Source organism: Stegastes partitus, unplaced genomic scaffold (assembly GCF_000690725.1).
Source record: "Stegastes partitus isolate 25-593 unplaced genomic scaffold, Stegastes_partitus-1.0.2 Scaffold1444, whole genome shotgun sequence".
Classification (NCBI taxonomy): Eukaryota; Metazoa; Chordata; class Actinopteri; family Pomacentridae; genus Stegastes; species Stegastes partitus.
The window spans coordinates 26,926-43,826 of record NW_007579175.1 but is presented as its reverse complement, the minus strand read 5'-3'; the positions used below and the strand labels follow the sequence as shown (position 1 = coordinate 43,826).

General features: G+C 42.0%; 1 protein-coding gene across 1 annotated transcript in view; it reads right to left on the bottom strand.

Annotated features, from left to right (window-relative positions):
- Positions 1-15,881, bottom strand: part of adss2 (adenylosuccinate synthase 2) — a 31,608-nt gene extending 15,727 nt beyond the window's left edge. The window contains exons 1-2 of the mRNA XM_008299667.1: positions 15,607-15,881; positions 3,993-4,095 (exon numbers count right to left, since the gene is read on the bottom strand). Of these exons, the coding sequence (XP_008297889.1) occupies positions 3,993-4,095; positions 15,607-15,795 (292 nt within the window). The 5' untranslated portion in view covers positions 15,796-15,881. The remainder of the gene's footprint in view (positions 1-3,992; positions 4,096-15,606) is intronic.
- Positions 15,882-16,901: the final 1,020 nt, after the last annotated feature.

Sequence of the window (16,901 nt, the reverse complement as noted above, 5' to 3'; positions counted from 1 at the left end):
GTACACTGAACTAAAACTAATGCAGAATAACAACCGCCCTGCTCCAGGCCCTTTTCATAGGTCACAGCAGGAAAAGTACATCTGTAAGTAATAAAATCCAATAAAATGATGATTACTGTCATGCTGCCACGTCTTACTGGCACATTTGAACAGAACGGAGTCATCATTAATATTATCAGTAACATCTGTGTTTTTCCTACAAGTCGGAATGCAGCTGAATCCCGAATAATGTCTTCATGAAGGTCGCAGGTTTTGTTGAAACGCAGGTGCTGATTCGGCTGCACGGTCATTTAGGAGGCTGCAGTTTGTGATGCCGGGAAACAGAGACGCTGCTCGAGCGGCTCTAAGGATCGACATCGAGGCCAATCCGGGCTTATTTTAATGGATCAGTATCTGCTAAAATAAACCTGATCAAATCACCACGCCTCTGTTTACAGTAGTCTGTTTGTCCACTTCAGCCTGCTCGTGTCACAGCGCTGCTCCTCCACAGAGCAGCATCGTGCTTTTTAGAAGAGTCTCAGCATGACTTCAGACACATGGACACCCACATCAGATACTGTAATCTCTCCTCTGGTCGCTTTTAGGAAGGAGCTTCTTACTTTTACCGTCACTTTCACTGCTTAAATGGCGAACGTCGCCAGCAGGAGGTAAAATCAGCGATCACTAATTAGTGCTAATTGTGTGAGTAACTTGATGATGGTGTTTGTTTCTCTTGTACTTGGATTACTGATTGCTTCTGCAGCTCCAAACGCTCAAACATAGCGATACATCTTCTGTGTCTGTGCTTACACTACAGCAATTTCAGGGGAAACCTTTTTCCAACCGAACCTCCAAATAATATCAATAATTAACAGTTTTTAAGGACTTTCTGTTTGGATGAAGACACCGATGTACTAAGTCTGCTATACAACACCTGTTATTTTAAAGTATCTGGCTTATTCAACACTAGAGGAGTCAGATTCAGCTCAAAAACTTAATGAGGACTTCTATACTGTAAAACTTTTACCGCTACACTGCTTTTAATTTTTTGTCTGTTACACATATAACCAGCGTTCTGTGTTAAATCCTGCACAGAATCACATAACTTCTGTGCAACCTGAAGTCTAATTACAAGTCGAATCTAAACCAGCGTCTGTCCTGGAAGAAGGTGCGCACTGCCAGTCTAATTGTGATGTTAAGGGAAGTACGTCTGAGAAGCAGAGCCGCTCCAACGACTCCTGCTCACAAGAGTATTCAAACAGCTGCCTCTAATTATCTTTTAACTGGGTTGCATTAAGTGGAGGAGGTGAGGTAATTACTCTGACCACATTAAATGTAAGAAACGTGGAAATGGGATTAAAAGCAACGAACTCTCTTTCAAAGACATTGTGGGAGTGAATGTGAATAAACCGGCTGCAGCTCAAGAACAGGGATGTGCTCCCTATAGACCACGAAAACTTTCACACAAAGGAAAGCAGATGATGGTGTGATAAACACAACAACATGTCTCCACTTTGGCACAACAGAACAATTAGAATCAATAATACTATCATTAATATTAAATGCTTATCTGTTGCTGCAGGAGAGATCTAGACGTTCCTTGTAAAGGTGCCAAAATATCTGACGAGAGCTCAAAGTATGAAAGCAGGAAAAGCAACTTTTTATTATTTTGTGGTCTTAGTGGTCTATATTGACCTCTGGTCATATTTGGGAGGGGGGCAAAAATTATACATGGCTTTATTAAAACTGTAAAACATGAGTGCAAATGCTCTGTGCAGTAAGTTCCCAGTTTGATTATTAACTAGAACTTTCCTGCACGTTATTCACCTGCTACAGTAGCTTCATTAGCAGCATGCTAACATAGCAGCATGCTCACAATGTTAACATGCTGCCGCTCAGCAGGCACAAGACGATGTGCACAAAGCCACAGACCACAACTGATGACTACCAGACGTAGGATGTACGTTTACAAGCTGCAAGTTATATTGCAAATACAATATCTGGAGCCCTAAGTGCTTCATCTTCTCTTCAATAACATGTTATGGCCGTGACCAGCACCCAGCTGTGTTATGCATTCACCAGACAACTCAATCACACAGTGTCTACCATCTTTGTTTAGCATGTTAGCATGCTAGCTTTGGCTAATTAGCACGAAAAAAATAAAATATAGCTGATAGGAGTATCATTAGTATTTGGCCATAAACCAAACTATTGCACAAAAACTTATTTTGACAGAGTGAACAGTCAGAATGATCCATTGTTTCACAGACTTCGAAACCACAAATGTGATCCTTACAGTGGTGCTCACTAGAGGAAAGTGTTACCAATCCATCTAGATGTTGGAATATTTGTCAGGATAAGTGAAAACTCTACATTGTTACTTAAGCAAAAGCTGTGAGGATAAATGAGGATTCATAATCTGGGGGATCGTGGATGTCTGTGCTACGTTTCATTGCACTTAATCCATTAGGTGATGATTTGTTTCAGTCTGGACTGAAGCAGTGGACTGACTGACAGATCAACATCAATAAAAACAAAAAATGCTAAAAATAAAAAATAATATCCATGTCCATTAAAATGGCACCATCAAGAGAAGGTTTATATTTTTAATTTAACTGAAATAACAAAATGTCACCACTCCAGCTTGCAGACCAATAACAGATTATGCTCATTTACATTTCTATATTTTTATTCTGGGACTCCATTCAAACAGCTCTGCATGATTCACAGTTCCTTAACAATCTTACAATGATTCTGAATGCAGCCTCTCAGTTCATCCGCTGTCTGAAACAAGCCGTTTTAGCTACGAGCTCTTTAAGGTTCCCTTTCCTAAAAGCCAACTTTCCTATGATTGGCAGGTTTTGCAGAAGCCTGTGCTTGCTTAAACCTCATGCCAGTATGAATGTTATGGAGATTTGTATGCTGGAGTGGATTAAATACCTGTAATACGACTCCAGTTCACACAGAAGGCGTACATACGTTTAGCATAGGTTTACTGAAAAGATCACAGTTTGACTTTGTAGTCGTGCTGTGACTGGAGCAGAAAACAGCACTGAAGGCTGAATATTTTCTGACAGGGATAACTTTGCATACATTTACCACATTATTTAAACTCTTGGGAACGTGAACATCTAATATAGCAACATTCCATGTGTGATAGAAAATAAGGAAAAGCACAACAAGTATCTTAAAAAAGTGATTTTAACGACAAACCCAAGTAGTGATCTAAAAACTCAAGGGGAGAAATTTTGATCACGTCTATGGATAAACTCTGCATCTCATAGTTTTTGCCTCCTCGAAAACTCAAAGTACAGAGCATGAATTAGTTGAGAGGAAAGGCGTCTTAAGTATAAAGTTTTATTACTGCTAGACGCTTCTGGTAAAATCTGTCTCCAAATTGGGCACACAGTCAGTGTTTGATGGCTTATAAAGCCTGCCTAGGGATGAGAACAGCTTGAAAAAATGCTTTTCTTAATAAAAATGTGAATTTAAAAGGGCAAGAAAACAAAAAATGTACGCTCCGGCAGTTCATTTTTGCAAATTAACAAGACATATATAGAAACATGGCTGCAAACGATGTATGTAACACCACGATATAAGCCTCCCTGAGTGTTTGAGCCTGCAGAACATCATTAATGTACGATATATCAAGATGGAAAGAGCAGAAACGTTATGAAGTATTGACGGATCATTCAGCCGTACATGTTAAAGTGCAGATGTGTAGAGAGTAGGGAGCCTCAAAAAAAAAAAAAAAAAAAAAGAGTAAGACCCCATTAGCTAATGAAGTTACTGCAGATGAGTGGATGTGATGCAGCCTGCAGTCTGGCTCTGAGTCAAGCTGATCACATTCACTGTAGCAGTCGTCAAAATGGAGGCTGCAACGGCGATGACGAGCAGCCGGCTAAAAGGGATCTCGATCAATTCACTGAGAAAACGGCGAGGAAGGAAAGGGCGGCCTTGGAACGGCGCATGACTGCGGAGAGCACAAGCGTGTTTCTGTGCGCGTTACACACCGATGAAGGCGGTGACCTTGGGGTTGATGATGCCGCTGGGGAGGAGGTGAAAGTCGTACTCCACCGAGTCGACCACCACCGTGTGTCCCGCGTTGTTGCCGCCCTGCAGAGAAGAAACAGAGACCGATGAGGGGAAGCAAAACAGAAACCCGGAGAAAGGCCTAATGGAGCCTCTGCAACTTTGTTTTGAAGACAGGATGAATAGTTTGGCGAGTAGCAACAAGCATCGTACATAAACTACTGGCCACTGTCTGTTTAGTGTGTGTGTTGGTCTGGTATGTTGCTTGGAGACTCCTGCACTCAGATCTCACGTAAAGCTCTGGCTCAAGTGTAAACGTACTGACAAGGAATGACAAGTACAACGGATTGCTGGTTCTATTTGTTAAACATGCAAATAATTTTCTGCTCTCCACACCCAGAACCACTGACATGTCCAGTCAAGACTCTGCTGCTCCCAACACCTACATGATATAATAAACAAAAGAAAAAAAATCCAAGGATTCACTGCTGTTCTGCCCCAAAGCCAAAGAAAGGGAATGTAGCCGGAGGGACAATGTGTTGTTTATGAGCACAACAAGATGTATTATTTGCAATTACAAAACTGAAACAACAGTTTGGCGGTCGCGGTCACCCAACTGGTTTTCATGAAGCTGAAACTTGATCACAGATTTCTGAAAAGTTTCATTTCATGCTGCACTTCTGAACATAAAAAAAATTACTTGCAGCCACATCAGAGATACGTCCTTGCATTCTTCTTCCTTGTCAAACCTGACATTATCCACAATCGCTGTTTATCTCTGTGTATTATGCTACTGGAAGCGAACACGGCCCTGAGCTGCTCGTCTCAAACAGAGATGAGAAGCGAGCTGCACAGGTTTGGTAAGCTGATCACCTCATTCACTTGTTTCTGACTCCACATCACCAGATTTTTTACCATTTTAACCAGAGTCTTCAAGCCCACACCACTTACAGAGACCACGTTATGCATATTTACAGGTTTAGAATTCACTTCTGGGGTCTACCAGAGGGCTCTTTCAGGGTTGTTTTTGGGGGGGACATAAAGGTCCCTACTCTGGGGTACAGCCCTGAAAAACTGCTGTGTAGGGCTCAGGGCTGACTGGTTAAACGGCATCAACAACATAAAACTTATAGGTTAACATACAGCAGCAAATTGCTCTGTTCCCTACATGCTCATAGCAGTGGAGTTACGTCCAGTATCTACTATTTGTTGCTCTTTTGGTGAATTCAGAGTTAAGTTCATGGTCGAAGCTGATGGATTCTCAACTGTACTGGGAACAGAAAGGCTGAAATAGACGACTGCACTGTCAAATTTCCACGCCGCCTTGAGTTCCTGGAGGAAAAGTGGAGATACAGGCAGCTTTCCAGGACAAATGCAGGTAGACACAGGCTGAGAAAAAGTTCTCTAATAAAAACAGCTTTGAAAGAGGTTTTAATGGGGCAGTTCTTGCCATTCAGGGGCTGCAAGGATGACTAAGTGGTTAGCACCATCACCTCGCAGCTAGAATGTCGCCGGTTTGTGTCCTGGTGAGGACACCCGGGATGTTTCTGTGTGGAGTTTGCATGTTCTCCCCGTGCAGCGTGGGTTCTCTCTGGGTTCTCCAGCTTCCTCCCACACAGTCCAAAAAAATGTTGAGGTTAATTGGTGATTCTAAATTGTCCGTAGGTGTGAATGTGAGTGTGCTTGGTTGTCTGTCTCTAAGTGTGGCCCTGTGATAGACTGGTGACCTGTCCAGGGTGTCCCCTGCCTTCACCCTGAGTCAGCTGGGATAGACTTCAGCCCCCCATGACCCTAGTGAGGATTAAGCGGTGTATAATGGATGGATGGGTCTACCAGATAAAGTTTACACGCTTTCCTGATACTGCACTTTGCTGCAGCACCTTTTCTCACCCTCTGTCTGAAACTATTTTAGCTCTGGTCCGTTTAAGCCTTCTGTCCTGAAAAGTCTGCTGATCAGTCAGCCGGCCTCATAAAAAGCGAGGCAACGCTGGGTACTTCAGGCAAATCTATGGTTCCTGCATCCCGTGCACTTACTCATGCAGAATTTGAACACTGACAGCGGATGCACACGTGCTCCATTCACACTACAATAGGCTGGTCTGCTACGCACACGACCACACCGACGCTAACATCAAACACAAAGAACACGCCGGCTCCCGGGGATGTTTCTGAAAGGTTGGCTGTGACTTTGTGCTTTTTACAGGAAACAGCAGTTAGTTACGGATTGGGCTGTAGCACCATGTCAGTGTGATTATTCCTGAGGTGCACTGAGCCCAGTGGGTGGACACAGCACAGGATTTCTGCAGAATTTATAACTTTGTTGATGGGCAGCATGTATTAGCTCTAAAGTCTGGCAGCAAATGATTCAATTATAACTCTATTAGTGAGGAATATGTAGTCATGCAAAGGTTAACAATTATTCTCCTTAATTTAGCTCGTTAACCTTTGAAGCACTACAGTACTACGAGGACAGGTTCTGGGAGGTCAATATAATGTAATATTTGTGGAGGAATCAGCCACTGAACTTCTCGGTACTGATCCACAGCTTTACACTAATTTGGTTGCAATAAGAAAACTCATCCACTGGCCAAGGGGGGCAAAGTTCAGACAGGCAGCGGCTGAAGACTATTTTTAATCTTGCTGTGTGCGATTGTGCTTGCTGGGTGTTAATCTGGATGCTGCATTTATGCGTGCACATGACTTAGCACAGCTGACTGTACAGAATCACAAGCAAAAGTAGAACCTGGAAAGGGAGCAGCGAGTCCTCTGACCACAACGTCACAATCTCACCTGCCTCGCTCGCCTCCGTTTCACAATCAGAGGTTGGGGATGAAATTAGCAGTAAAGAAAAAAAACAGCACGACAATTAAAGGAGAAGCAAAGGGACAGATAAACTATTTGACATATTTTTATTTTTTGCTGTGACAGTAAAGAAACTACAGATTCATCGTTGACAAACTGCATCACTGCTCGATACCTCAGTTCAACTTAGTCCGTACTACAACCGGGATGAGTTTCTAAAACTGCAGCCCGTGGATATAACTCAGGCCCAGCATGTGCTCTGACCACATGAAGTTATTCCTGGCGGCAGCAGTACCCTGAAGGTGGAGAGGCGGAACGGATCGGGGGGCAGATGCCTCTCCTTTTTAGATACTACTTTTACGATTTGCACCATCCCCCCACAAGAACCGAAGAACTCCAGCCTTCCTGACGGTCTCATGATCGGCCTCTCATTACCGTCACGAGAAGCTCATCTTTTGATACTCAATCACCTGCTACTCTCCCGGGGTGAGACCACAATAAGACATCCTTGAGATACAAACAGCTTCCTACGACGTTTCTCTTCCAGACAAAATAGAAAAGAATTGAAGTGCAGAAAAATACAGAACAGTTTGGTTTGGAAAAGTTCCTCGAATACTTCCTTGAGAAAACCTAAGCGTACAGTTTGTGTTATCCGATCTGGACCTGTGGCTCTGCCCCTCATCTGGGGGAAACACAGGCCTCACACACCTCTCTTTGGTATGAAAGGGCAGATATGGGTTACAGATCCTGCTGGGGAAATCTTCGTGACTGGAATCAGTTGAGTAATTCTTCATGTCAATCGACAAGACACATCCTGCAACTACTTGTTTCATTCATCGAGACACATCCAAAGGATTAATAAACTTTGCTGCCAGGAAGCTATATTGCAAGTTTCAGCTCAGTGTTTTTGGCTGATCAACTTCCTGTCCAGCACTAAACAGCAGGCGGACACATCTGATAACACAGACCATTTAGTAGCTAAAGACATTTCCCAACAGTTATTTGAGAGCAAAACAAAGCTACAACGGGGTATATTGGCCAGGAAGGCTGTCTGCTGGATGTGTACATGAGCTCTTAACTGTCGCTAGCAAACCCAAGAGAAAGGCTTTTAAAAATGCTCTGATTTCCTAAAGCCTTCGTCAGACATGGGACAACATTGTTGGCTTCATTATCCTGTTAATGTAACTGCCTTCTGCCATTCAGATATGTCAGGTTATATTCCTTCATTCAGTCTCACCCACCACAGATTGGACAGTACATCAATGGATGAAACAAAAGACGAGTTAAAAGCTTATCAAGCTGTCCAAATAACTCACAGCCTGGCTTCTTTATGAGTGCCGTAACACTGAATATTATATCAATGCATGACGATAATCTAACTACGACTTTACGAGGAGTGAAACCAAAATATCTCCCCCCTGATCGATCCTGTCTCCATGTAGGGGATAATTTATAATTAGCTTAAATGCTTGTAACTGTGGAGACACTCGTATGGATCCTGCTGCTGTCTCATGTTGCAGCTGTTTCATCATCTCAGAGGAAAGACTTCTACAAACAGCTGTGAGCAACAAAATAAACTCCTGTTCTGTCAAAACCCAGATTACATTCATTACTGATTAGTCTCATTAATCTAACCCATTGACTGTCTTAATTGCAGTAAAGATGCATTTGTATGGACAACTGTGTCTGCAATAGATGTGAGACTGTAGAGCTAAGTGAATGTGAAAGGTGTGATTTTGTTTGCAAACTGTATGTTTTGCTCTCTGTGATGATTTTTTTGGTGTTCAAATGTGGAAAAAGTCTTCCTCCTATTGCTTCACATAACTCAGAGTACATTACTTGTGCATGTTCCGTGTTGAACAGAGAAAATACGTCTTCAAACACGAACCTAATCCATTCAAAAGCCATCAGATTAATGGAAAGTAGTGCACATCTGAAAGGGGTTCAATTTGTACTCTCCGTGATCAAACAGAGACAATATGACTGGAAACCAGATCCACACACGACATTATACGTGTGTTTTCAGAGGTTGGGTTGGACTCACTGTAACACCTTTGTGCTCTGTGACCATCTGATAAAGAGGCTTTTTTGTCCAGAAGACATCCTGACACGTCTCAGTAGGAAAACCACAGGAGTAAATAACAAAGCTGGTGATGGCTGCTGGAGGTATTGATCAGTCTGTCATGATTCGCAAGTTAAGACAGTGAAAAAAAACCTGTCGTTAGTTATATCATCAGCAATAAATTCTGCTAGTTTCCATAGCAAGCATATATAGTTTTATTAAGTTTAAGTTCTTGCATAAACCAAATGAAAACCTTTAATGATTCACTTTTACACTGACTCTCTTGTGTAAAAACAAAACAGAAACCCTTTTGTTTGACCTTTTTCAGGTAAATCAGTAATGTGTCCTATAGCTACAGTTGGACATAAACGGTCGGATATGAGTTCATACCAGACGCTTAACGTGTCAAACTCATGAGTTGCGTACAAGCCTTTGAACAGCAGAGTTTCATTATGAGCACAGGAACTGCCTCCTGAATAGGTTCAAGGTATCAAGTTCAAGCCCTGATGTTGGCAACCACTTGGCTTTTTGAAATACAGCTTGACATTGAACTGCAGGTACTTGTGTCATTTATTTACAGTCGGTCAGTCCGTGCTGTTCTGCACAGCAGACAGCTGGAACAACGGCGACGACAAGCTGAAGTTTAATGGTTGAAGGAAAAGCGCTGCACAAGCTGAAGAACTGAATAAAACTAATGAGTAGATCCAACCAGATGAAGTAGTCTTTGTGTGCATAGTTCACAATATATTTAAAGTGGGGTAGTTGGGTTTCAGCAGGACTCTGTGCTACCTTTTTCAGTTATTGATTTATTTATGTGGTGTGACTAATTCAAGTTCTGAGATGTTGGAGCATCAAAATTGACTGTCCAATTGCAGAAAACAGGCCAAAGAAAGTCATTAAACAACCTTTAGTTAAGGCTAGCCATGACTACAAACCTCATTTCTGATACATAAATGCAAAAACAGGCTATCGTAAGTATTCTTTGTCTTTAGTACCTGAAATATAATTCACATCCGGCCCTTCTGATGAACCCTTTAAGGTCTTGAAAGATTTTGTGCAACTGACTTCTGTTTACCAAAACGTCCAGTGCAACGACTAACAAGGCAACAGCCTCCATTAGCCAACCCAAGCCTTGTTGTATTTAGCAAACGTCCCCATAGCAACCGATTCCATTGGTGTCGGCGCCTTCATCTGAGATCATACATCATAGCAGCAAAGACCGCGGCAAATAAAAATGACTTCTGGCAAGACAAACACAAAACACTGACTAAAGCCACAGTGTAAACACGACTCGGCGTCTCTGGAAACCTGGAAGGCGATGTGATCCGTTGAACCTGACGAGCTTGTTTCTCGGACCTGTTGGCTGCTTCAGGTATGCATCTGGTCGCAATTCAATCTTTTAATTGTACAGCGTCGGAAGATGGTGATAAACGACCCAGACTCCAAGGCAACATATCCAAACTAACATACAAAAGCAGTAAATCTTCACATATGAGAAGCTGGAGAATGTTTCCCACTGTTGCCTAAAAAACGACTTAATCAATTATCAAAACAATTGCGGAGTAGTTTTTTAGATTCAAACTATTATTTTAAGGATTGCACTGGTTTTAACCTAAGTAGACACTCCTCTACTTAACTATGATGCCTTTATTTTTATAGTAGCATTAACTTAATTGAGAGGCCAACTCCAGACTGAGTATGCTGAAGATTGAAGCAGCATTAACATCTGCACCATGTATCTGCTGAAGCATGTGTATGTTATTCCACTATACGCACCGACGAAGCTGCCGTCAGTCTCCTGAGATGTTTTGCTCGTATCCTGCCCCTCTTTCCACGAACTGTGACTTCTAGGATCTCTGAGGCGTGGACTGTAAGGAACACCGAGCCAGACTGCTGGCAAAGCCCATTTTATAAAAAGACCTATGCTATCTTCTGCGGTGCTCCCCCTCTGCTCAGTCATCCATCAGCGGCCTCCCAACAAACATACGAGCGCTCACCATAATGTATGGAGGGACGCAGTGCGGGGCCCGGAGCCAGAAAGCCGTTTATTTTTACACGTCTCCAGCCTTGGCAGGACCGCAGAAACAAGGAAGTTCCAACACTCAGGAGAATCCTTGTTATGTCAACTAATAGTTCTCTGAACTCCAGTTATTCCGAGCGGGCAAAAGATTAACAGTCTGTCTGCATTATTAAGGAAGCTGAGGAACACGGTGCTGTCTGCTTTTTTAATACCTAACAAAATTAACTTCGAGCACCAAATACTCAAAACAATCACAAATTTACTCTCCTTCACTTATTCTTTCATCAAACATATTTACGTCATCATTTTGACTTGCTTGTAATAAATGTGCCCCTTGTATAGCCACTTATGATCAGATAGTGTTTTGATATTTGAGAAGTTTGTCATTTTTCTTATATTAAACAATACTGCATCTTTGTGAAGACATACTTTGGCACAGCTACAGTTTGAATCAGAAGGTAATGTCAACGATAGTCCCTTTAAGAAGGGTTTTTATAATAAATTAATTTGAAATTTTTGCTTTAACATATGAATTTATGATAAAAATAGACGTTCTTTGCTAGATATAAACACAGATTGCTGTTTAGTACGAAGTAAAGCTGAAGTAGCGTGGCTAAAGAAATTAAAGAAAGATATATATGAATTCCTAAAGGACAGAAAGTTTAGTTTGAACCCTTAAATATGTAGCATTGAAAGTAAGTCTAAATCTAAATAAAACCCCTTAAATACTAAGATAAAGACGTGTCCTGGTGGTTGAGATGCACACAAGATAACTGCAACATCTGCAGTTCAATTCCAGACGGGGACTTTTTTTGTAATCTCTGAAAATTTTGTAAAAAATAAATAAATAAAAGAAAGAAAGAAAAATCATTGAAAAGGACATAATGCTACAGCCTCTGAATAAATCCTGGAGCTGTCTACATGTGAGGGGACACAGTGAAGACTGTGTGATCCTTAATCCTTTTAAATTCAGTCTGAGCTTTCACTTAACTCCAAAGTTACAAAATACAAAGCACATCAAGCACATTTTTCAAGCAGAGCTGAATCCTTTGAATCCGTTTTTATAACATCCTGAAATGAACAGAAGCCAGCGCCTCAGTACTGACCCAGCATGAGCTGGGAATACAAAAGCATTACGTACTGACAATCGAATTAGCAGTGAAATAATTGAAACATGCAACAACACAACATTCATTCTGACTTTAGGATCAGTGTTTTAGAGGAGTCTTTCTCTACACACTGACTCTACAGCAGGCCAAGTGTCAACAGAAGCTGCTGAGATAAGGGCGGGTTTGATGTCTGCTCAACAGAAATAGGAAGTCCTCCACTTGTTGTGATAAGACACTGTCAAATTTAGCTCAGCCGAGTTGTTACCACATTTTCTTGCCCAGATAATCAGTAGACCAGTTCAAAACATTATCTGATTAGCATTTAAAGTAGAGACGAGCTGAGCCACACACTGTATATGGTAACACCCCTTCAGGCTTCAGTAGTATGCTGGCCCCACTTCAACTTTCGTTTTTGACTAAACATGTGATGAGTCACTCTCACAACAGATGCTTCTGAAACATTTTTATTGGGAGCTCAGTCCTCTGTTTACTGCTGTTGCTCACTATCATACCTGATCTTTGTCACGGAGTCGACGGACAGGAATCTTTGCGGTACACGTTTGGCAAACAGTTGAGAGCCATATCACAAGTCCACTGCCAAAAACCGGTAGCATTTCAGAGTCGCCATTGCACCTGTTTTGCATGAGGAAACCAAAGTGAATGCAAATTCAACACAGCTGAGCCACTGAGTGAACGTGCTCACCAAGTCAAGGTGAAGCGGAGGGGTCGCATGGCTGTTACCAGAATTACAACTTGATAACAATCAAATCCATCATTAAGGGTAAATAACAACTCTCAGTAAGTCTGCAGCACCTACAGGATCGTTCCTTATCTGTTTAGGAGGGAAAGCCACTGTACAAACCCTTCTAATCCTGATGATAGACTGGCTTGGCAAGAAAGTCTAATTTGTTTTCCCATTCTGGTATGTAATAAACACATACGTGCCCTGTTGCACCACAACTCCTGCCCGGACAGACTGAGGTGGTGCATAAAAGCAGAAATACGTGGAAGTGCAGATTATCAGGACAACTGTCGTGTGCACTTATGAAAGCATCAGGTAGGGCTGAACAGTTAATTGAAATTCTATAGAACCTGCAATCCGGCCAAGTGCAATATCCAACTGGTGGGAGCTAAAACTGTCACAAAATTATAAATAAAGCATCGTGGTGCTACAGAGATGATCCAGAATAACAAATCACACTCTACAGGCATTTAGGAAAATGCTTGTTTGGTGCAGAGAGCAAAAAATCTCATCATTGTTTTTGTTCAGTGTAGAAGAGATTTTTGAAAATAAAGACTGCATCAAAATTGTAGTTCTTATTGCAATTGCAATGTCTGTCAAAATAACTGCAAAATGATTGTTTTTACATACTATTCACCCCTACAGACAGGTCACTAACTGTCAACCAGAGCTGTCTGATAAAAACATGCTCAAAGAGGAGTACTATATTACTGGACTGCACAATATATTGTTTTAGCACCGACACGTGCGCACATGCAATGGCCACATTGCATTAAGAGCAATGTGAAGCAAAGCAAATGAACCAAACACACCCTGCTATCACTTTTTAGTCACTTAATACAAAATTTTAACTCACTCAGTTCACACTTTTAATGACTAATTTACAGGAGAAATCTAACTTGATGATATTTTAGGGGTTTCTTGGATACTCTGAGTTATATTTTTATTTTTTATAACTTTATTTACAAAGCAGAGTTTGTTGATTGCAGGTTCCACATGTCTACGACAAAATGAGCAAAACGCAGGTGAGAAACAATGAAAAGGTAGCAAATTTTTTCTAGCATCAGTTGAATGGAAATGGGTTGCAAGGTGGCGCGGTGGTTAGCACCGTCGCCTCGCAGCTGGAAGGTCGCCGGTTTGTGTCCTGGTGAGGACACTCGGGATGCTTCTGTGTGGAGTTTGCATGTTCTCCCCGTGCAGCGTGGGTTCTCTCCGGGTTCTCCAGCTTCCTCCCACACAGTCCAGAAACATGCTGAGGTTAATTGGTGATTCTAAATTGTCCGTAGGTGTGAATGTGAGTGTGCTTGGTTGTCTGTCTCTAAGTGTAGCCCTGTGATAGACTGGTGACCTGTCCAGGGTGTCCCCTGCCTTCACCCCAAGTCAGCTGGGATAGACTCCAGCCCCCCATGACCCTAGTGAGGATTGAGAAGTGTATAGATAATGGATGGATGGATGGATGGATGGATGGATGAATGGACAGTTGTATGAAATATTTTGGCAGCAAAAAGCCAGATGTCGACCAAAAACAGGTACTTTGTTGGCAAACTTGCAATTATTGCGACCATTTACATCACCGTATGAGGGGTGCAAAGCCAGATTTGAATACCAGCCAAATTTTTGAAAAGTAAATAAAAACTATTTTGAAAGCCTTTGCAAGTATTACACCATATGAGAAAAGTTCCCAGCAGCTTTTACAAAGTTATTTTTAGATTTTTCCAATGCAGATGAATCCCCCATCATTTTAGAATGACTAATTCTTTCCAAATAGTTATTCAAGCCACCTGGTGACAATTTCTGTTGTTTATGATGTTGCAGAAGAACAAAATATGACGGCCAGGTTTGACAATATCGGGCAGCCCTAATATATGACATTAAGTGTGGTGCTGCTTCAGTTTTAAACTCATATAAATTGACTCCAGTGGATCATATGGATATATTGAACAAGGCATTTATTATTAATTTCAATAAGCTGTATTAGCTTAATAGGCTCTCATTTTTTTATGTTGCTAATTCTGCCTGTAAACCAGGAAGATATTAGCATGACAATATTTTTCCACTTCTGTCAGAAAACTGCCAGAATAAATCAAAACCCCGACCTGCCTCCAACATCAGTCTCTTGGCTAGCGGGCTCAACTGCTTTAACGCACTAATGGTGGCCAAAAAAGAAAAGCCCACAGGGAGGTGATGCACTCGGCCACTTCAGCTAGCCCAAAGGTGCCTCCAGCCTCCTCGTCATGTGCAAACGACAGGACACAACTTCAGCACGGCATTACAGGTGTCCGAGGAGCTAAGCAGCTAGCAGGAATTCAAGGTGACATTAGCAAAACAGTGAGAGCAACACTGGCTGAGGTGTTGGTTAGCTGCTAGCAAACAGTCGCTAGCTGGTGCTGCATTCAGGTAATGTCGGCAGAATGGGAACGAAGAAGAAAAGCGCCTCTTATTGTGGCTTTAAAATGTGGCTAGCCCCGATGCTAATCTGCTAATCACACCTGATAGAGCTCGTTGTGTGGCAGCTGGTTGACAACACAAAACAACGGATAGCTTCCGTTAAAATGGCAGGATTAAGTTTAAACAGGGTTTTAATTGGGGTAATTATCAGCAGTCGTGGATTTTAATCTGTTTGTTGACATGTTTGTAGTTTTTCCACCAAGTGTTGCTGTTAGAAACTCAGACGGTTGGTATTAGAAGTAAGGATTTTTTTCCCCCACTTGGCGGTTCGTAATTAAACGGCACGGCATGAACGCGTCGTGACACCAAACACCGGGGAGAATCGGTGTGTTAGCTAACGGGTACCTGCGGGGGGGTTTACGGTAACTGGCTCAACCGGGAGTGGAAGCAGCCCGAGGAGGATATCACCTACCTGACATCTGCACACCATGTCGGCGTCCTGTGCCAGCAGATCCACAACTTTCCCCTTCCCCTCGTCGCCCCACTGGGCTCCCAGCACCACGGTCACTTTGTTGCCGACGGCCGGTCTCGGCGCCCGCGTCGTCGGGCTGTCGCTGCCGTTCGGGGCCCCGGCGGCTTCCTGACTCCCGCTTTCCGACATTTCAGCTGGGTCCCTGGCTGAGAGCACTCCGCTGCGCTGCCTGCTGCACCAAAGATAGCCGAGAGGACTGGAGGAGCCCACTCCACTCCACGGCAACGTTAGACGCCAGGAAGGAACACACCTCGCACATGCGTACAAGCGTCCGCAATCACAGTTAACATGCTTCACGTTAGTTAATGACAGAGCGGCTGCAGCTTCACACTAAAGTCAGACGGCAGTTTTAACTAGAATGAAACAAAAAGCTCGTCTTCAACACGTTTCATGTTTAATTTTTAGACATAGTTTAATGAAATCCGACTACAAACGAATCCATCCGGCTTCTAAAGGCGACACGCCCACTATCGAAGATGCGTTCAAGTGCAGGAAGGTGTGGAAATAGTGGGAATAGTATTGAGAAGTAGTCAGTTGCGAGCATTTATGATTTTAATGAAGTAAAATCTCCATAAAGTAATAGCATTTTTTTAAAAATAAAGTATCAGAAATAAAATGACTCGTTCAGCAAAACGGCCCCATTCAAAGTGTTGGTTAATAGATATTTAATTTACATTGATTAATTAAATTAATCTGGTAACTTTACCTAAAAAAACAAATAGTTTTGCAGGGTTTTCACCTTATCTTTAAACTTGTATAAGTATTCATAGAAAAATAAATGTATGTTAATGTGTTAAAGGCATTTTATTGATGTCAAGCTACATTCTGTTGGGTAATTTAATCTTAAATGTGTTTTATTTTATAAATGTGTCATCCTGTATGGTTTAATTCCTAACTCCCATCTCCTCATACATACTGAGGAAACAAATATAAATATACAAGAACAGTGCAAAAATGGGGACAGAAGTACAGAAAAACAGTGTATGAAACAAAGCATTTGCAATATTTATGATGCAGAAAAGTGAACATCTGCTTGTATGTACTGACAAGTAAACAGACAATCTTGTCATTTTAGAATATAATATTAGATTAATAATACTTATTGGAGGAGGTGATGAATGTGGGACATTATGTACTGTTCAGGAGATTCACTTATAATGATACAGGTCATTATGTTTCTATATTTATAATCTGACTCTGCAAAGTAACCAAAGCTGTCAAACGAGGTGGAATAA